General features: G+C 38.1%; 1 protein-coding gene across 2 annotated transcripts; it reads left to right on the top strand.

Annotated features, from left to right (window-relative positions):
* Window positions 1-9,479: 9,479 nt before the first annotated feature.
* On the top strand, window positions 9,480-20,364 carry LOC121386203 (carcinoembryonic antigen-related cell adhesion molecule 5-like). 2 transcript variants are annotated; one of them, XM_041517034.1, is made up of 3 exons: window positions 9,480-9,812; window positions 18,526-18,795; window positions 19,666-20,364. In XM_041517034.1, exons 1-3 carry the CDS (start codon window positions 9,809-9,811, stop codon window positions 19,677-19,679), a joined length of 288 nt encoding a protein of 95 aa, XP_041372968.1. In that variant the 5' UTR covers window positions 9,480-9,808; the 3' UTR covers window positions 19,680-20,364. The 2 variants fall into 2 exon arrangements, 1 of the variants encoding a protein (XP_041372968.1); XR_005959603.1 differs by lacking the exon at window positions 9,480-9,812 and adding an exon at window positions 17,059-18,362 and having other exon boundaries at window positions 18,526-20,364.
* The last annotated feature ends 2,499 nt before the right edge of the window (window positions 20,365-22,863 follow it).

Genomic DNA, 22,863 nt, shown 5'->3' with positions numbered 1-22,863 from the left:
ACGTTTAAAAGCCACTGTACCTACCCCGTGAAGTTGTACTACCACCACCACCACCCCGTATAAAGCATTAATATGACGGAAGTTGTACCACCACCACTACAAAGCATTATGACGGAAGTTGTACCACCACCCGTATAAAAGCATAATATGACGGAAGTTGTACCACCACCACCACCACCCCGTATAAAGCATTAATATGACGGAAGTTGTACCACCACCACCACCACCCCGTATAAAGCATTAATATGACGGAAGTTGTACCACCACCACCACCACCCCGTATAAAGCATTAATATGACGGAAGTTGTACCACCACCACCACCACCCCGTATAAAGCATTAATATGACGGAAGTTGTACCACCACCACCACCACCCCCCATAAGCTTAATATGACTGAAGTTTGTAACCACCACACCACCACCATGTATATAAAGCATTAATATGACGGAAGTTGTACTACCACCCACCACCACCCCGTATAAAGCATTAATATGACTGAAGTTGTACCACCACCGCACTACCCCGTATAAAGCATTAATATGACTGAAGTTGTACTACACCACCACCACCACCCCGTACACCACCACCACCATTAATATGACGGAAGTTGTACCACCACCACCACCACCCCCCGTATAAAGCATTAATATGACGGAAGTTGTACCACCACCACCACCACCCCGTATAAAGCATTAATATGACTGAAGTTGTACCACCACCACCACCACCCCGTATAAAGCATTAATATGACTGAAGTTGTACCACCACCACCACCACCCCGTATAAAGCATTAATATGACTGAAGTTGTACCACCACCAACCACACTCCCGTATAAAGCATTATATGACTGAAGTTGTACCACCACCCACCACCACCCCGTATAAATCATTAATATGACTGAAGTTGTACTACCACCACCACCACCCCGTATAAAGCATTAATATGACTGAAGTTGTACTACCACCACCACCACCCCGTATAAAGCATTAATATGACGGAAGTTGTACTACCACCGCCACCACCCCGTATAAAGCATTAATATGACTGAAGTTGTACTACCACCAGCCACCACCCCGTATAAAGCATTAATATGACTGAAGTTGTACTACCACCAGCCACCACCCCGTATAAAGCATTAATATGACGGAAGTTGTACTACCACCGCCACCACCCCGTATAAAGCATTAATATGACTGAAGTTGTACTACCACCACCACCACCCCGTATAAAGCATTAATATGACGGAAGTTGTACTACCACCACCACCACCCGCGTTATAAAAGCATTAATATGACGAAGTTGTACTACCACCCCACCACCACCCCGTATAAAAGCATTAATATGACGGACGTTGTACCACCACACCCACCCCAAGGCGTATAAAGCATTAATATGACTGAAGTTGTAACTACCACCCGCCACCACCACCGTATAAAGCATTATTATGACTGAAGTTGTACCACCACCAACCACCACCCCGTATAAAGCATTAATATGACGAAGTTGTACCACCACCCCACCGCCACCACCCCCGTATAAAAGCATTAATATGACGGAAGTTGTACTACCACCACCGACCACCCCACCCCGTCTAAAGCATTAATATGACGGAAGTGTACTACCACACCACCACCCCGTAATAAAGCCTAAATATGACTGAAGTTGTACTACCACCACCACCACCCCGTATAAAAGCATTAATATGACGGAAGTTGTACTACCACCAAGCCACCACCCCGTATAAAGCATAATAGTATTACGGATGAGTTGTACTACACAGCCACCACCACCCCGTTATAAAAGCATTAATATGACTGAAGTTGTACTACCACCACCACCACCCCGTATAAAGCATTTAATATGACGGAAGTTGTAACCACCACCACCCGGTATAAAAGCATTAATATGACGGAAGTGGTAACCACCCACCCCACCGTTATAAAGCATTAATATGACTGAAGTTGTACTACCACCATGTACCACCAACCCCGTATATAAGCATAATATGACCTGAGAGTTGTAGTTCTACCACCACCACCACCCCGTATAAAGCATTAATATGACTGAAGTTGTCCTACTACCACTTAATATGACGGAAGTTTTGTACTACAACCACCCCGTATAATCATTAATATGACTGAAGTTGTAACTAACCACACCACACCCCGTATAAGCATTAATATGCTTTTTTGAAGTTGTACCACCACCACCACACCCCGTATAAAGCTTAATTAATATGAACTGTGAAGTTTGTACTACCACCACCACCACCCCGTATAACGATTAATATGACCGAAGTTGTAATACCCCGCCACCACCCCGTATATAAAGCATTATATGACGGAATCCAGGGATTGTCGGCACTAAATTCAATATAAATGAAAAAATAATCATATTTGAAAGAAGTATGTTGCTTGTAAATTTATCGTTTCTTATGTTGGCTTTGTCCTAACTATGTTTTGGGGACTAAAGTACTATTTTTTACATTTCGAATGATCCGTAATGCCTGATTTTACACATATCCACAAGGAAGTCTTTGGCAATGAACGGAGATAATCATAGACTACTTGAATATGAAGAATTCATTTTTAGCAAATTTACCCAAGAAAAGTGTTTCTTTGTAGTCTCTGTCTTACTATTCTGCCTCTGTTTCTGTCTGTCTATGTCGGTATGTCTATGGTCTCCTATGCTCGGTATCTACACTCTCTCTCTCTGCCTATCCACCCCCCACGTCTGTCTGTCGTCGGTCTGTCGTCTCTATCTCTTCCTCGCTATCTCTTCTCTCTCTCTCTCTCTCTCCTATTTCTCTCTTCTCTCTCTCTTCTCGGCTCGAGGGCCGCGAGTTATCGTTTATCCCCCCGCGCCGCGTTACCGTTGCGTTATATGGGCCGCGGCGCCCACGCGCGCGCCCCGCGCCGGGGCCCGCGGTCACGTCGCAGGCGTGCGTATTGTTTCGTTTTATATCCGTCAGGGGGCCGCCTCGCCGTTAATAACGTGGCTGTGTACCAGGACTGGTACCGTCACAAAGACGGTGGTTAGGAGTTATTCCTGTCAATCAATGGCAAAGTATAAAGCAAGACAAACCAAACATGTCGTTCTGAACCTAATGTTTAATGGCATTTACAAAGCATTATTGATTTCTGTATGGCGGAAAGTAGTATGTATCTCTCTCTCTATCTTCTAATAATCGCTTCTCTCTCTTCTCTCTCTTCTATATCCTTTCTCTCTCTCTCTTGTGGTCTCTCTCTTACTTGTATGTCTCTCTGTCGGTCTCGGCTCTCTGTTGGTCTGTTCTCTGTCTGTCTCGCCATTGTCTCTGTCTCTCATCTCTCTATATCTCTCATCGCCTCTCTCTGCCCTCTCTCTCTCTCTCTCTCTCTTCTTCGCTCTCTCTCTCTCTCTCTCTCTCTCACTCTCTCTTCCTCTTGATCGCACTCTCTCTCGCGCTTCGAGGCCATGGCCCCCGCGTATAACTCTGTGTCTGTGTCCCATGGACTCGTAGGGGGGGTCACAAAGAATGTGGTATGAGTTATCTGTCAATAAATGGACAAATGTTATAAGCAAACTACATGTCTGAATAATGGATGTGTGCACTTTAGAAAAGCATTTGAATTTGTATGCGGACAGTGGGGATGTCTCTCTACATTGGTCTTCTCTTATCGCTCTCTCTCTCTCTCTCTCTCTCTCTCTATCTCTCTATCTCTATCTCTCTCTGTGTTCTAATCTCCTCGTCCTGTCTGTCTGTCTGTCTCCATCTCTATCTCTATCTTCGCTCATCTCTATCTCTCTCTCTCTGTGTCTCTCTCCTCTCTCCCTCCCCTCTCTCTCTCTCTCTCTCTCTCTTCTCTCTCGCTCTCTCTCTCTCTCTTTCTCAACATATTCCACAGAAAGAAACACACGGACACTATTCTCTATCACAACAAATACACGTCACACACATTACAAAGGGCGCCGCCAATGGTCAAGGTTTTATAAAGGTTTTGATCGATCAGGTCGAGATGGTATGTCGATCGATCGAGGAAAACTAATTGATGTGAGTCCTTTCCCGCCAACCGTAAAAATGGCAGTGCGTAGGAAGGGTGCAAAAGTGTGTGGTGTGTGGAAGGGGGGGGGGGGGGGGAAACATTTAATATTTACACACTTTCTTCCACTATTATAAAGCAAATATAAAGCAAAATATCTGAAAAGGTGTGTTGGGGTCTGCTACAAGGTCAATTCAAGAACTTCTCAAAACAGTGTTATGATAGGCGAGATATTGTTTCTGAAAACTGTTGTTCAATTTCACAAGGTGACACCAAATGGAGAGATGGTGCATAGTTTGTCATTAAGGTTATGTGTGGCCATGCGCGGCCGAACGAGTTTCCCAATCAAAAAATAAGCCGGCGGGAAGGTTATTCGCGACGTTATAAATTGTAAGTTTACACATACCGAAACAGTGAATAAATTATGCTAATAGCAATCCGCGTTTAGTTTTACCCGCTCCTCAGCACTACGGGCCATGATTCTTTTATATAGGATATTCCGCATTATTTTTACCTTGGAGTTGGAACTTTATTTCGCCGGTCACGGCTCATCCGCTACCCCGTTACATCCCCGAGTTAGCAGGTCAGAGCACGCGAATGCCGCCGCGTGGTTACGGATGGCAACGTACATAAGAGATTAGGGGGGAGGGTATGTAAATAAAACCACTACTCACTTGAGGCTTTCATGCAATCATGTCTGAGATGCCAATAGGAAAAGTATAATATAATTATGCACATTTACAGGATTGCCCCCAAGACCGGGTGTCCAGACCCAGATCGTTGGTGTGATGTCAATAACGTCACATTTGGCGCGTTCGATAGGAAAAGCTTAAGTTTAAATGTTGTCACTATGTTTTATTTTGAAGGTAATTGACATCAATCAATAAAAGAGGCTAAATACGGTTTCCACGCAGGACGAATGGTGCCACAAATCGCGACGTAACATGTTATTATAGGTCCAGACTGATATCCTTAGATATTTGTTGCACATAAGACCAAATTCATTGTTGTCCGAACCAAATTGTTAACAACACTACGAAAAATTAACTCTACCCTTTAATTTGCCGTTCGATTCCTCCAAGTTTGTCCAGACACACATCTGAAAAAAACATTTACAATGACACAGATGTCACATACCAGAGATAAGCATGTCAATATATCGCTTCAGCTGAGAGAGGCGTAGGGAAAAAAAAAAAACCCATGTAATTTGTTCAGCTGCCGATTTTGAGTTTTATTGGAATAGGGACTTTTTAATCTAACAAAACGTCAACAACATTGTATTGGACATAAAAGCAACGTGATGACGTCATATCATCTTTTCGATTTCATAGTAATCGTGTCCACATACTTGGGCGGCTTTCACCCCCTCTGAAAGAGTATTCCACAAACAAGCAACATGGCAGACGGAAGAAAACTGCATGTATTTTTCCCTATGCAATCTCAGCAAAAACAATATCGGCGACATCGTTGCAGTCTCGTGTGTGGAATCTGTATATTTGTAGTGGTTTTTTTGCGATTTGTGTCTGGACAAACTTTGGAGGAAATCTAACGGCAATTAAAGGTAGGAGAGTATTTTTTTGTAGTTGTTAACAATTTGGTTCGGACAATAGTTTAAAGACATTAAACAGACTGAGAAATGTTACAAATGAAAAGTCAGCCTCCATTAAATATTTCATTTCTTTTTTTCTTTTTGTAAAAATAATTTCAATACGGTTTGACTTAAGAAAGAAAAAAAGTAAAAATGTTTTGAAAATAACAAAAAGTAGGGGCCTACTATTTTTGTGTACGATTAAGAAAAACAAATCACTTCAGAAATAAATAAAACTGTAAGTCTGTAATCTACCATAGGGCCAAGAGAATGAAAGTTATAGATTTGCGTCCGAACAATTTTAAAAACACATGAGGCTTTTTTTTAAAATCATTTTTCATTATTCATTATGTTTATTGATCTATTATTTCCATAGTAGATTCAAGACCAAATGAGGTCGACACATCAAGAGTTCGGCAATTTTCGACAATGTTTGGAATATACTGCTTCCTGCTTGAGGATTCAATGCTCTACTGGGCTACACTTCAGAATTTATGACGGAGATGGCAGTTTTGGCACGAAGAACCTCGTAGACATTATCACTAGTGATGATTTGGAACTTGAATTTATGTGATGAACATTAAGTGCCTTTTTGTGTGCAAATAATGACATTTTTTGTAAATAATGCAAATTTTCAGCGATACCTTTCACGGCATGCGGACGGTGGACGCAAATCTATAACTTTCATTCTCATGGCCTAGTAAAAAAGAAAACGACGCTTATAGAGTAAGGCCCGTCGTTTTTGATTAATAGGTTTACGGATCCGCCGAAGTTCATTAAAAAGTCCCGCTGGAAAAATAAAAATGCAAACCTACATTTTTTTTTTTTTTTTTTTCACCGCCGTTCTGACCATAAAAAATAAATAAAAAAAAGTAATTCAAGGGTATTTTTCCCAAAATTATACTTGTCAAATCATAATCTGTCTTTGTTAAATTATTTATTCAGAAGTACGTTGCGTTTTGATATTGTTGTTGTTGTTATTGATACTTGCGGAAAGCGGCTATATGTCGAAATCAGAATTTCAAGTAGCAGAATTGAACAGTTTATCGTAGTATGTCTGTATTAACTAATTCAACATCATAAATACATATCAAAAGTATAAATCAATAAGCATCTATGTATAATACAGTATTTATATGCCAGAATGCCAAAGCAGTAAAATTACGACATGTGCAGACCAATTTCTGTTGAATCCGGGTCGTTTCGCCCTAAAACCATTTCGAACCCTGTGTTGTTTCTCCCTTAGACCCGTTCACCCAGGGTTGGTTCGTTCTAAAATCTTATTCGTACGGAGTCGTTTCGCCCCAAAAGTGAGTCGATTCGCCCCGATTATACATTATTAGTGTAATTGTTTTGAAATAACATGAATATATCCACATTAGTTATTTAAACGAGATATAAATACTGTAAAACCCGGGAAGCAGAATGGTAGTGAATGCGAAAGTACATGCAACCACAAAATCCATTTGCAACATATATGTGTGTGTGTGTGTGTGTGTGTGTGTGTGTGTGTGTGTGTTCATGATGAATAATCTGGATTTGAAAATTGCCTTTTTTTTTCCTCCGACAGAAAAAAAATTGGTCAGAAACAAAAAAATAAAAAAATGGATCCAAAACTGTTATTTTTATTTTTATTTCGACCACCTACATATATTTTGTGGGAAAAAATCCGTAAACCATTAAATAAAAAATAGGTGGCCTAATGGCCGCCATTATGTTTTTGTTTTTTTATGGACTGGTGTAGACATAGTGTGTCTGTGACGCGTATGTCAGCTACAAGTGCAACGGCTGTAAATAACTTTTAGTCAAAAAAGATGTTGAAATTTGCTTAAAACCTGGTTTATGGAGATATTTAAGAAATAGAATCATACATTCGTGTCCGTTAGATACCATTTATCTCACAACTCGTTGTTTAAAAATGTATCAAACTCGTTTTCGCTTGTTATATACATTTTAAAACAACTCGTGAGATAAATGGTTTCTAACTGTCACTCATGTATTATTCTCTATTTACTAACCCGGCTGACTAGTATTTTTCATTTCTGTTTAAAAGACCTACAAACCTGGAACATGATGGATGTCATCGGCGGTCAGTGTAATGTCTAGATGTTAAGATACAATGTATATGAAAATAATGTTATATTGACAGTCCGAGTAGAAAGAATGATTGTAATCTGCATGACTAACTATGTTTTAAGTGAATGAGATTTTATTTTATTGACTAACAATAAAATAGTGTGCTATACCCAAAATAAATGTTTTCTCATAGTATATGTTGTTTGGATATTGATAAATTATTTACTTTACAATTTGAAAAAGTTTAAGTCGGGCAAGTGAAAAACCCCAAGGGCAAATGAAAGTGCCGTCAACACTTGCCCTAAGGACAAGTCAAAATTTGTCTTAAGCGAGAACACTGATTTTGAAAATAATTCTGCTATTTACAATACTATCTGAATTAACGTTTTTGTTCAAAATGGCTGCCATATTTCCAGCAAACATAGTCACCATCTTCAATAGAAAAATATAAGCTGGTACCAGTATACCTTGTTCGATATCCGCACCACTTGACCATATCATGGAGATCAATCAATATCTTTTTTTGTTAAGAACCTGTTTATACATTTGATATTTTAATTTTTATAATTTCTAATATAAAGATGATATTCTGTACTATTTTTGAAACCAAACTAAAGAAAATAAACATAGAAGGCTACGGGCACTATAAACTAATCCTTATTATAACGGCTATCTCTGTAATAATCTTCCCTTGATCCATGAGCATGATAGATGCACCCGATCCCGCATGCTATTAGTTGTTTGACCATGTGGTTATTTGTATTGGAACATACTAACAATACTGAATCATGATTTTGTCCCTTTATTGTAAACAACAGCGGATTAGGCATGCTAATGTTCATTGTACACAAATATATGGGAGTATTGTTATTATTGATATCTGTCACTCTCTTATGAGTTGTCATTGCTGGCATGTCAGGTGCACCCAAACGGGAATACTTGCTTGTCTCTTGGGAAGATTGTCATACAAAATAATGGAGCATGTTCGTATATTTTCGAATAATTTGGGTGCCCTTTTTACAAATTATATCCCGTACCAAGAAACATCTGTATTTGTCCCTGAGTGGACTCCAACAGTCCGGGAAAACTGTCTGACGACGGACTGTGCGTGATTTGAATTAAATACAACTGCTGTCATATTAAATACAACTGCTGTCATATTAAATACAACTGCTGTCATATTAAAGTGCACACACGCAGTTACGGTAGGTTCGAAGCTCACGTACGTTTACGGGTACAAATTCACGAGTACACATAGACATGCGACCGCTTCGTGGATACTACACCAATCATCACGTGGTGCGTACGGGGAGCTTGCATCTTCGTAAACCGTGCGCTTTGTGAATAAGGCCTCAGATCACACTTCAATTCAGAACAATTATTTAGCTCGTAAAACATATCTACAATTTATGATAAGAAGAATTTTGGGGCGGTTTATAAACGTATGCAATAAATATGTCATTACGTTTATGTTTGACCAGATAGTTTTAGAATTATTTGGGGTTTTTTTGCTGTATTTTCTTTATGCCCATTGTATTGCCGGCGACAGAATGAGCCTTAACAGAGAAAAGTGGAAAAATAGCCGATGATTAATTAATCAATGCGCTCTAGTGGTGTCGTTAAACAAAACAAACTTTCATATGAGATATTTGACATGAAATAACCCAACACTTCCATTAAATTACTTAATGCATATAGGTTTCAAGTCGGTGATTTACCAAATTCCCCCCCCCCCCCCTTATTTTACCCATTATAATAATGAAATCTAAAAATTATAATAATTATATTTTGTAGGTGCAAATACTTCCTTTGATTGTATGATTGGTGGATATCATAGACGAAGCACGCGTTTGATCTGCAATATAACTGGCAACGTAACAATAGCAATCATATTTGCAAGACCAAATGGTGGATCACCATAAAAGGTGATAGTATGTGGCAAATACAATACTGAATGTTTTCCACTGAATCGTATTAGTGGCTATAGTGCAGTTATTTCATCATCGCCATCACAGATTACTCTTTTAATAAAATCCTTCAACAGGACAACAAATGCTGGGGAATGGATTTGTGCTGATGGAACATCATTGGTTGAAGGAGCTAAGTGTAACAAGACTGTAATGTGTAAGTGAATTCCATTTGTATATTCTTTTTCTACTTGAGTTCAATTTCTCGTATATTGCTGTGTATTAGCTGACGTCTTGGTCTGATATTCAATATATAGTACGAAAGGTTTGGTATTATGTATTAGCTTACTCAACATTTATATAGTTGTATCTGACAAACATTAATAGATGTATCTAGATAGATTCATAAAACAATAGATTTTGGTGAACCCACCAAAGTATGAATAGCATTTTCATAATAATTGTATCATCACTGAAAAGGATACATATATATATTTTAATAATTCCCTAATGTGTAATAATATTGATCTGTTGTTCTGTTACTTATATTCCTCCAGTGAAACAAAGTCTCTGTAATTATTTAGCATACAATATGAAATTATAATGACTGATTGAAGATAAAATATTCATTTCAAGACTCATGGGGCTCGACGGAAAGCCGGTGTTTAGCTGTTTAGCTGTAATATTGCAAACGATACTAATTAAGTCAGTAATTGTGTTCAGTAATTTTCTAATTTACGCTTACACCCAGAACAAAATTATAATGCAAGAAACTCAAAGCATAATTAGGCCTTATTAAATGACAATAGTATTGGCTGTGCAGATCACGTGATCGGTGTTTATTGTTAGGCGGTGACCGTTCAAGCTACTGCAGGCTTTCTGTCGTAGCAGGCAATCTGGTAATCTTTTTTTTTTTTTTTTTTTTTTTTTTTTTAATAAAATAATATCTTTATTGCAAGTGTCGCGTGCAATACACAAGAAATGTGCAATTTAATTCTCAAAAGAGTAGAACGTGTCCCAAACCCCCACATAACGATATAATAAAAAGAACATTACCAAAAATCTAAAAATTAATGAAGTGAGAAATAAATAAATTCATCATATTATGAACTTGTAAAATAAGTCTTGCAATTTTAATTATGTAATGTTTAACAAAAAACACTTTAAAAGGTTCGCAAACATAAATGGTGACGTGTAACCTTAAAAGACTGTATGCATTATTACGTCTTGGATCGATCCCCGTCGGTGGGCCTATTTTGCTATTTCTCGTTCCAGCCAGTGCACCACGACTGGTATATCAAAGGCCGTGGTATGTGCTATCCTGTCTGAGGAATGGTGCATATAAAAGATCCCTTGCTACTAATGGAAAACAATATAGTGGATTTATTACGCCTGCACTGTGTTACAGTGCTTTTCAAAGTCACAAGTCATGGTTAAAAATCTACTAGCTCTGTTTGTTCTGTAAATGTGTACCAAAATACTAGAAAAGTAAGAAAACAACCAACCCCCCCCCCCCCCCCCCACCCCCCGCCCCCCCCCCACCCCGCCCCCCCCCCCCCCCACCCCCCCCCCCACCCCCCCCCCCCCCCTCCCCCCCCCCCCCCCCCCCAACCACACGCCAAAACAACCCCAATATGTCCAAAGCACGTATGTCCAGATACATAATCACTATTAATAATTATTAATATGGACTAATTTGTACTATGTTTAGTTACAAGTGCAGATACCATTAACTATTCCAAATAAATTACTACAATAATATTAGTTTGTTTACTATTAAAAATGCAAAACTTGGGGTTGCTAATATACATATTACAAATAATAATAATAATAATAATAATAATAATAATAAAAATAACAATCACATTATTTGATTATCTCAAATGCTAAGTGCTATCCTATGTTTGACAGGCACAGAGAGGATTGTCCCCTCGTGTCTTATGCTATCATAATTTATCAACACGAGTTGATAAAAGTATAAAATTCATTATCATTCTTTTCATTTGCGAAGTTTGCCTAACTATACGTACATACATACATACATACATACATACATACATACATACATACATACATACATATATATATATATATTTATTTATCCTATAACTTACCCATGATATCCATGTCATAAACCCATTTGATAATTGACTTTATTAACCCGGTTAATAATGGTATGCAAATTTACAAGGTCTCTAAGTAATTTGTTGATGTGGATGGGTCATTTGCTTCAAGCCAACAAGACCCGTGTACCTGAGCGTAAAGTTTTGAAAGATTTGTTTAAAATCCATGACGTCAAACTAATCTGTGCTAATCGTAAAGACTTCATATTATCAATGGCTGCGACTTTAGTACTGTGATTTACTAAAAAATTAATTAGAATATTATTTTAGAAGTGTTATAGGATAAATAGAATTCGCTACTCGTGTTTTTTAATATGTAAAATATCAACCTCGTCTAGTTAATCGGTATTTATCTCGGCAGAGTCTCGACAAATACCGATTAACATAGACTCGGTTCATATTTTCCATATTAAAAAATACTCGTGACGAATCCCCTCTCTCTCTCTCTCGCTCTTTCTCTCTCTCTCTCTCTCTCTCTCTCTCTCTCTCTCTCTCTCTCTCTCTCTCTCTCTCTCTCTCTCTCTCTCTCTCTCTCTCTCAACGAGCATAGGGCTTGTTCTCCGTCCAACACTTCTCCACATAAATAAAGATGATATAAAGATCAAAATCTAGCTTGTATCCCTCACTTCAAGCCAACAACGACTTTATCTCCCCCCCCCCCCCCCCTCTCCCCCCATACACACCTCCGCCATACACACACTTCAAATATCGTTCCAACAGGCTCTGTCCCGAATCGGGCCCCTGGCTATCCATAGACAGGACCCGGGACGGACATGCTCGAAACCTTCGTGGTATATGAGCATCATAAAATTATCTGCCTGTACAGATGTAGATCTATGTAGAGGCTGAGGTTAGGAGCCAGTTTTATGATTAGGATTTTGTAATCATGATTTCAAACGAACCGTTTCAGGTAGTTTGCTCCACATACTGATACAAAACATGTATTTTTTATTATATACTCTTCAAAAGAAGAAACGCAAAACCACATTGTCGTAACATTTGGAGAATTGATTTAATTATTGAATGGTGAGTCCGATAATTACCAAATGTTGCAGGATTGTTCACAATTCACTCTAGTCCATTGTGAGTAAGTGATAGGACACACCACCAAGGTCAAGGTCATCTGGAGTCAATACCGGGTGTGGCCTCCGCGTGTGTTGACAACTGCCTGGCACCGCCTGCCCATTGAAGCAACCAGAGTACGGATGACGTCCAGGGGGATGGTGGCCCACTCGGCCTGCAAGGCTGCTGCCAGCTCGGGCAGGGTCTGGGGCTGTGGTTGTCGCTGTCGGAGGCGTCGGTCCAACTCGTCCCATAGATGCTCAATTGGGTTCAAATCCGGTGATATCGATGGCCAAGGAAGGACATTAATGTTGTTGTTCTGTAGGAAAGCCTTGTGAGACGTGCTGTGTGAGGCCTGGCGTTGTCATGTTGGAACACTGCGTTGGCGTTGGCCATAACTGGAACGATGTGTGGCCGGAGGATCTGGTCAATGTAGCCCTGTGCATTCAGGTTGCCCTGCACGTGGACCAGGTCAGTTCTGCCAGTGTGTGAGATGGCTGCCCACACCATGACACTACCCCCGCCGAATCTGTCCACTTCCTGCACGCAGTTTGCCGCATAACGTTCACCACGACGCCTATACACGCGACATCTTCCATCATGACGTCGGAGCAGAAATCGGGACTCGTCACTGAACCACACCTGTCTCCATCACAGTTGAGGCCATTGTCGATGAATCTGGCACCACTGCAGTCGGAGTCGACGGTGTTGTGGTGTTAAGATGACACCTCGAACTGGACGTCTGGCACGAATTCCTACCTCACGTAGGCGGTTCCGTACGGTCTGGTCGGATATCCTGCGCAACCTGGTATTGCTGCGGCTGTGGAGGTGGCAGTAGTCAATCGTTCCCGAAGGTGGCGTACCCGGATGTAGCGGTCCTGCCCGGGGGTAGTGACCCGTGGTCGACCGGATCTAGGGAGGTCACGTGTTGATCCATGTTGCTGGTAACGGTCCCACAGTCTGGAGATGGTGCTTGGGGACACATGGAATGGCCCTGGCAACGGCCGTTCTGGATTCGCCTGCGTCTAGTCGGCCGATGGCATTGTTTCTCTGCGGTTCACTGAGACGTGGCATGTCCTGGATTGTCAACTGTCGGCCAGATACAGAGGCCAGGCAAGCGAACACCCTGCACTTTTATACTGTCGGTGTTCATGTTGCACGTGCAGACAACGCACGTGCAGTGGTGACATGGTTTGCACGTGGCTGCGTTTTTGCGAATATTCACATTTTGGAACTTTATTGTACAGTAGCTGCGTTTTATCGAATGTAACCGGGGGAATGTGTTTGGGACATGCAATGACCTTATATTCACAAAGCATGAACCGGTAGGAAACATAAAATCGGAGTTATAACCCATTTGTACCCTTTTGCGTTTCTTTTTTTGAAGAGTATATATTGGAATAAAACAAAAACATAATTACAATATATGCATTGTTATGTTCTTTAATCACTGGAGGAAGAAGAAAGTCCTGCTGAAAATATATTACAGGTAAAACAAAACAAAACAATATATGATGCATATTCCAAGTGGTAACTATTGTAAATTGTGCTTTAAATTGCTAGAATCCAAAAGTGATTAACTATATTATTTTATGGTAGCAGTCGAAAATTAGACGGCCAATTGTTTCAACCTCTGCCAAAGGTAGCAGAAAATAATTTGAGGGTACGTAATAAAAACTAAATATATTCAATTGGGTGGTTATGGGTTTGAAATGGGTTTTTTGTTATTGGACATTTTATTTCATACACTTTTACAAATTTTAAAAAAGCAATTTTCTTACTATAATCTATCTAAAAATTAAAACAAAATATATCCATTAATTTCCTAGATTTTGGGGTACTACATGTAATTTTACCCTCTGTACCCTCTGGCAGAAACCCATAGTAGGTAAACAATTATTTGGTGTAGAGTATTTCTAATATGACATACAGAAAGCATTGAAAAGTGAAATTTTATTATGCTTTAATAGTGGACATTAGCTTTAAAACTACTGTAATTAACCATCATTCCTTCTGGCCACTTGTTCCTACCAAAGTGTTAGCATTTTATTTGTAATGGCAATATACTGAACTGACGATAAACATTGTTAGCGTATCAATTCACATTTTGAAGCTGTTTTGTTATGAGGTTAACAAACCAACTAGATCAAAAGAAGTTAGTATGGAGTCGTTATAGGCTGTCAGTGAAAATTAATTTGGTAATTATAGGTAAATAAATGTGAACTATAAATATTCATATGTGAACAAATTGCAAGACCTTTATTTAATGTACATCTTAAGTACATACTTGTCTTTCATTTTCACATCGTAAATGTACCAAATTGTCATGTTTATGTATTACATTTATACTTTTGGTTTACAACTGTCACACTGAAAATATTTGGCCCATAACTGTATTTAGTCAACTATTAGGCTAAATATAGACTAAAAATGATTTATGCTCATTAAATCTTTTTGCAATTTATTTATTTTATTTTTGGCATCAATCAGTCTTGTTTTTAATGGCAATATGTATACATGTTTGAGATGCTGTGTGCACTATGAAAAAAACAATCTTAAAATTAGTGACGAGAATTTCCAAAGTTATGTCCCTTGGTATAAAAATCCCGATCAATCATAATTACCTTAATAAATCAATTCTTTTACTTACGGTGGTTTAAATTTATGTTAGTGACATAAATCGATTCTTTAAAACATTGCCTATAATAACATATACATATAACTGGTGTTTATGGCTGATAAAAGTGTTACAAATTGATAATCTATATTTGGAAAAATAATTTCACCACTAACTAATTTATTAATCATCCTAGTTTACGAACACTACCGATTTGAATGAATGAATGAATGTTTAACGACACCCCAGCACGAAAAATACATCGGCTATTGGGTGTCAAACTATGGTAATGGAAAAAACAAAGTGATGATCAACATCAATATAAAAATTCAACAGGTAAATAAAAACACAGTGTAAAGAACTATGCAAAAATACAAATATCACAGATAGATACTGACTTTTATTCAAAATTTTAATTGTATCCCGAAGAAAACAAGGTTATTTGTGCTGTATTGGCCATTCTCAAAGAGAATGTTACACCCCTGCACCACGGTGAGGTTACAGCACGCGCAAGGGCACTACCGATTTCTGACGATTAATTCAGTCGTTATTGTTCGTAAAGCCGGAATCTGCATGTAGCTGTTCGGGGTCGCGGTTTTTTGTTGTTGTCAAAATGGTAAAATGCGTTTAGCGTTGCGGCCATTAGCTTGGTATTAAATGAATGAAAGAATGAATGTTTAACGACACCCCAGCACAAAAAATACATCGGCTATTGGGTGTCAAACTATGGTAATGGAAACAAACAAGGTGATGATCAACATCAATACACACATTCAAGACTCAAATAAAAAGTGTAAAGAACTGTGCAAAAACACAAATATCACAGACAGATACTGACTTTTACTCAAAATTTCAATTTGTGCTGTATTGGCCATTCTCAAAGATAATATTACCACGGTGAGGTTACAGCACGCGCAGGTTGGTTGGTGCTCGCTACTAACTATTCAGAGCGTAATAAATATGATCATGGCTGTAAATGGTGAGCTATGTGACAGAATGTTTTGTCATAAGTGTCATGTGGCCTGTACATATCCTGTATATATTTATTATTTTGTTGTACATTGTACAGTAAACCTGTTCTAGCGGCCACCTGTAATCAGCGGTCACCTGCCTTAAGCGGTCACGTTTTTCCCTCCCAAATGATTTATAATGTAAATGCACCTGTAATAAGCGATCACCTGTCTAACGCGGCCAGCGGCCACCTAAATCAAATCGCAAATCGCTGAAATACCTGTATTAAGCAGCCACATTAAATGTTTACTATTATACAAAAGGGATATTTTAACACCAGCGATAAGGTGCAGCAAATAACCGATCTTCACACCTTCAGGAATACTAGTACCCATTCAGTCCCGACATCTCTACTGTGTATCAATTAAGAACGTTTGACTTTGCAATGCATCTAATTGCCTCTGGACAGGCTACGCTTGACTTATGTAGTTTCACTTACTATGGCAATACACCGCATGAAGTAGGAAATAAATAATTAAATTAAAAAAAGAAAACAAACTTGTTGAGAATGGTTAATTTAATAGATTCCATTTGCATTTTTTCGGAAAGATACGACATGTCATAAGTTGATTTATAGTCGATTTATAGTCAACTGTGAAGCACACATCCATTGATTAGCAGTACAGACGGTAAAATAAGAAACAACAACAAATGTTTTAAAGACTATATATGTGGCAACCTGTAATCAGCGGTCACTTGTATCTACTTCCTTGTGTGACCGCTTAAGACAGGTTTGACTGTATTATGCTATTGGTTATAAAAACTTAAAGTAATTAAAAAAAACCTTGAATTTGAACTTGTGGCCAATACAAATATGTCATATTAACCCAGTTCTATGAAATATTATATAAAAATTCAAGATTGCCACCATGAATCTACTGAAATAGGAAATGTAATACATTCACAATATTAGTAGCTAGGCTATTCCTGTTTCTTATTATGACAAAGTTGATATATTATTGGTCTGCAATGTTTTTAGCAGTCAATTGTACATACAATTAACATAAATGCAGAAATTACCAATACATGAAAAACTCAATATTACCAGATGCCATTATTTTATGACATTTGATATAAATAAGTGTGTCTAATCGTTGAATATAAAAAATAGTAATTGTTACAGCTATGTTTCCTCTGTTTCATTTGACACAAACTTGGGACCAACCTGCCATAACTTTGTGAATTGAATCTATATGGTAATGGACATATTTTGATATTTAAAGGATAAGCAATGGAAATATCAACTGGCAACATTTCTTAAATTCAGCAACCTCAAATTATTTAAGATGAACTTCAGGTACAAAATGTATCAAATGTTTTTATAACGCATATCTAGTACATATTGGAGCAATGTAGGAGGCTTTCTACAAGGTTTGTGTCAAGAAGTAATGAAACTAGTCTTAGTTTTTTTCAAGTCACTGTGCTAGCGCATCATCAAAGTTATACGACTGAGTTATAACCTCCATTGCAGAATTATCTCCCCTTGCCGGATGTCTATAGTACTAGCATGCATGAGCAGTCATTGATTGCGGTCGTGTTTTAGTGTGCAATTATAAAAATGTTTCTTTGTTTATTAAATTGTAAAGTGTTCGTAATTTCTTCTCGCATTCTGATTCCATTAACTACTTCATATGAGGTCGGTTTAAGGGTTGTGCTCGGGTTTTATGATGTCGGACACGGCTTCCTCCAGCTCTAACTGGCTGGTTGGTTATGCCGAAGGCGGGTGTCTTAAAGAGTTGCCACATTGCTGTGTTGTGCTCTCCCTTCACATGGAGGAAGTTTAAGAAACTGTCTCGCGACGCTGAGCGCAAAACAATGCTGAGGAAGGAAGGGGCTGACCATAGTGTGGATGCGACTTCTGGGGTCGTTCTCAAGTCTGATTTGCTGGCAGCGCAGGGGCGCCTCCTCATCAGTCCGCCAAAGTTATGGCTATGCCGGTAAAACGTAATTGAATGTAAGTAATATATCATTGATGTTTCATCAACATAAAGATAAAACATTATCTATGTTTTAATGTAGTTATATTGTATAAATAAAACATTTCTTATATTTTATTAGGACAAATTATAGATATAAAATGACATATTTTGAAGGATTTTCTGATTTCGTTTTGTCAGATGGTCCACAGAATGTTGCACTCGACCCTGCGTCTCCTGGGAATGTCACAGAAGGAGACAGTCTAAATGTGAGCTGCACGGCACAGTGTAACCCGTCACCATGTTCCTTCTCATGGGCACTTGGAAATAACGGAGTCTTGCCAGGGGCTCTATTACCACTCCCAGACATCAGCATCAATAAGAACGGAAGTGTGTACACGTGTACAGTTAACAATACTGCTATACCACGTTCTACAACAATACAGTTCACCCTAACCGTCAAGCCTAAAAGTAATTATTATATTACACTTATTAATTGATAACCCTCAATACTGCCATACCCAACTCCACAATACAGTCCACGCTAATTGTCAGCAGTAAATGTAAGTGTTATATCAACTTAATAAGTATTAAACTTAAAAGAGTCTGGTGTATTTCAGGTCCATATAGATTTACAATGACGGACATTGTTTGATACATTATATTATGTGTAGTATATTTTGCTTGTAACATGCTGGATGTTGAAATGCCCAACATGTACATTATATGTATGCAGAGCAAAAGATACATCTACAAGTTGCAACCCTGGCAATTGCTGTGGTGGTTTCAGTATTAATTTGTTTTAATACTCTCGCCCAGTCATCAAGAAGATATAGTGGCTTGCCCGTACGTAACACAACATCATCACCGATCTAGTGATTTTATCATGATTCTATTCCAGCATCAAAGGTCAAGGTCACAATTACTAAAAATAGAAATATGACATAATCGCTTTAGCTACTTCGTTTGTTAACCAATTTTCATGAAATATAAACTTCAACTCTAAGAATAGTATCATGATATATTTGCAGTTTTTAGTGTCTCGTTGTTATTTGTTTTAAAGTTCTTTGGGGTGGAGTATAATTTGCACAAATTAACTCAGTGCTTACATGTTATCCACAACTACTGCGAAAAATGCTGTAGATGTTATGTGGTTGTTATTTGTTTGGGACGCATGCATGTTGACTCGGGTCTATCACATGGATATTATCGACTGCCAAGTTCCATCAGGTAAATTGCAACCAAAACTGAGTACAAAAGCAGGGGTGCACCAAATGTTGAAAGATACTATTATATTGTACAAATAGAAATACTTCTTTTTTCTTTTCTTTTTTGATTTAGTGAAACCCATCTAAACATTATATCCATGGGCCAAATTGAGCGCAATTGATCTAAAAGGTATGGTTTCGATTGAGGTAAAAGTCTGTGTTGTATTCTCTTCATCATTAAATAGGCAAAGAACAGCTACAACTAATTATGGATGAAATAATGCAATTTCTAAGCACTTAGATTGGGGGTGGGGCGTTTCGTTATTAAACAAGTTGACGTTCCGTTGGACCTTCTGACATGCTGCAATTTCATTTGGAAATGAAACACAGTTGATATCTTTCCCCGGAGCCAAGTTCAAAAATTAATTTAATTAAATATACGTTTAAAAAATTACAACAGAAAAATAAAATTCATTACTGCCCCGTCACTGGCATACATACATTGACTGCGACAAAATATCAACGAATTCCAATCTCGTTCCAAACTGAAATAACTTTATAATAACAAAGCACCTAATATTAAATAATACACATCAATAGAAAGAAAAAAAAGAGTCCAGAATGTGTTGATGAATTGTGTCGTGGTGGGGGTGGGGGGGGGGGGGATGGGGGGGGGGGGGTATTTTTTTTTACAGACTCACTTTCGCGTCTCCAAGCTTTACAGTACATGAACTTGGAGCATTCCTTAGTTGGGATGGTGATACGAAAGTGTGTCTTTTTAGCAATTGCTAATAAAGATGTTATATTTTTGGGGTACCCAGCCTTGTTGGCATTAAGGGTAACGAAAAGGCAGTTGTTGCTGCCAAATCTGCTTTGAACTTGCCCCGTGTCCATGTTGGTGTCCCCAATGGTGATTTTAAATTTCATATTAACCAATATATATTTTCGACTTGGCAAGATGATTGGGACGGTGCTGTTGCGAACAAGCTTCATTCTGTCAAGCCAGTCCTGGGAGAGTGGCAGTCATACTACAGGCGGTGTAGGAAGGATGAAGTAGTCTTGTGCCGTGCCCGCATCGGCCATACATATTTGACGCATTCATTTATTTTAACGAAGGACCCTCCTCCCCAGTGTGAACATTGTCAGTGTACAATGACTGTGCGCCACATTTTGGTGGAGTGTGATCATCTCAAGCCGACGAGAAATTATATATTTCGCAAAAGAAATGTTTTGGAATCTTTTAAATTCCATCCAGACTTGATTGTAAAGTTTTAAAAACACTTTGACTTCTGTACAAAGTTTTAAAATATACTTACCTTGATTTTATGTATTATATTATACTCTCCCCCCCCCCCCCCCCAGTTCTTTACACTGAGAAACATTGCAATACCAGACTGCTTCCTCTCGTCACACTATATCCGACCTGCCTAAAGTGCTTATTTTGGGAGGGTTTTGGGGATCGAAATTTTCTTTTTTGTAAATATATTTTTCCAGGGAGCACAGTGTAGACAGACATACCCCCTCCCTGCTAAAATTCCTGCACATGCGCCTTCTTACTATACACTAATACAGTATTATTGTTTTAAGATCCATGTGTCATGTATTTGATGTAATAAAATATACAACTATTGAATGACATATTTTATTTTAGGCGAAAAATAAAACTATTTTTTCCGGGAACCCGTCCTTACCTAGAAAAACGAGCCGACACTGATTATTTTTTAGATTCTTTAATTTGTCTCTATTTTTCGAATTTCCCCCACTAATCGAGTATATGAACCCATGGATGGTGAATGTAATTGAAAAAAAAAAAAATGCCGACAGTTTTTAAAAAGCTTTACTAATTTATATATTATTAAAAGTAATAGTTTTGAGACGAATGTTCTTCAAATATTTATATTTCTGCTACGTATTTGATGTAATACATATAAAATTCCAAAAATATATGTTTTTTTAATTGATTGTTATGCAAAATAAATTTGGCGATTTGTTTTCTTAAAATGGCTACAAAATTCTGAAAGTGGCGATTTTTTAAAACCAATGTGGCGACTTTTTTTAAACACATACATACATACGTACATAAATACAGTGATACCTCTCATAACCGGACACCCTCGGACAAAATAAAACGTCTGGTTTCAATAAGTATCCGGTTCGCTTCTGCTTAGGTATTTAAAAAGGAACCATGAAAAATTCCGGTTTACAGAGGGTCCGGTTTTATCTATCTATCTATCTATCTATCTATATATAACTTGGTTAATCGAATTAAATGTCCGTTTAATCCTCATGCAAAACAATCCGTCCCCAAAGGTACATCCGTATTATCTCCATGAATTTTTCTGTATCAGTTTAACAGTTGGCCTACATTATTGTGATCGTGGGGATCGTCATTGCTGGGGAATTATCACTCTACAAATAGTGAACCAGCACACTGAGAGTATATCTACAGACGGCACTCGTGGTAGCAGTCAAGCCTTGTCAAAACGTCACTCTGATTTGTGCAGCCATTCGTGGTTTACGTATGTGTAAGAGTTATAGGAGTGAATAGTATCGCTATGTTAATTGATAATGTTTTATATTTCTAGATGATCCAGAACGCATGTCTGTCTTAAGTGCGGGTGCTATATCGGGAATTGTGATCGCTGTTGTTCTGGCTTTTGCTATTCCTACTATGGGGATACTTTATAAGAGGTAATTAAATCATATATAATTATATGTGTAGTCAAACTTTGATAACTCGAATGTGAAAGGGGCAATGAAATAGTTCAATTTTCAGAAGTTCATATAGCACACCTCAAAACTTAAACGGTATTGCACATGGATCATTTCATTTAATTTTGTAAGAAACGTTTGGTGCAAACTTGTTGAAAGGCTAATTAATATATAAATAGCAGTTCACCCCAATCCTATCTGGCGGCATGTTCCGGCTCCTTTTCTCTATGTTTTAAATATGATAAATAACTAAAGAAACAGCTCACTTGAAAATTGACGGAACGTAAGTAACAAATTAAAACACTAAATGCCGAATAGCTCCAGTTATATATCCATCTCCAATATTGTAATTATTACACAGTGGACATATTGTATTTTGTAGTGGTACCTTTTTCCATCTGTCCGTTTCAATTGGAAGGTTATTGTTTGATAATCTGAAGCGTAATAATGGACACCAATGTTTTCTCTCTATAATTGTGATGTATGTCTCAAATTCAACAGTATTTTAAAATAATTTATAATCTGAAGCTTTGGATGAGTTATCAATATAAATATACCATGATTGTAAGTATTGATCAGTAAGCTTTGTATTAATATACGTTTTCAACATGGATGCACT

The sequence above is a fragment of the Gigantopelta aegis genome, chromosome 12 (assembly GCF_016097555.1).
Source record: "Gigantopelta aegis isolate Gae_Host chromosome 12, Gae_host_genome, whole genome shotgun sequence".
Classification (NCBI taxonomy): domain Eukaryota; kingdom Metazoa; phylum Mollusca; class Gastropoda; order Neomphalida; family Peltospiridae; genus Gigantopelta; species Gigantopelta aegis.
This window is presented reverse-complemented; position numbering and strand designations above follow the sequence as displayed.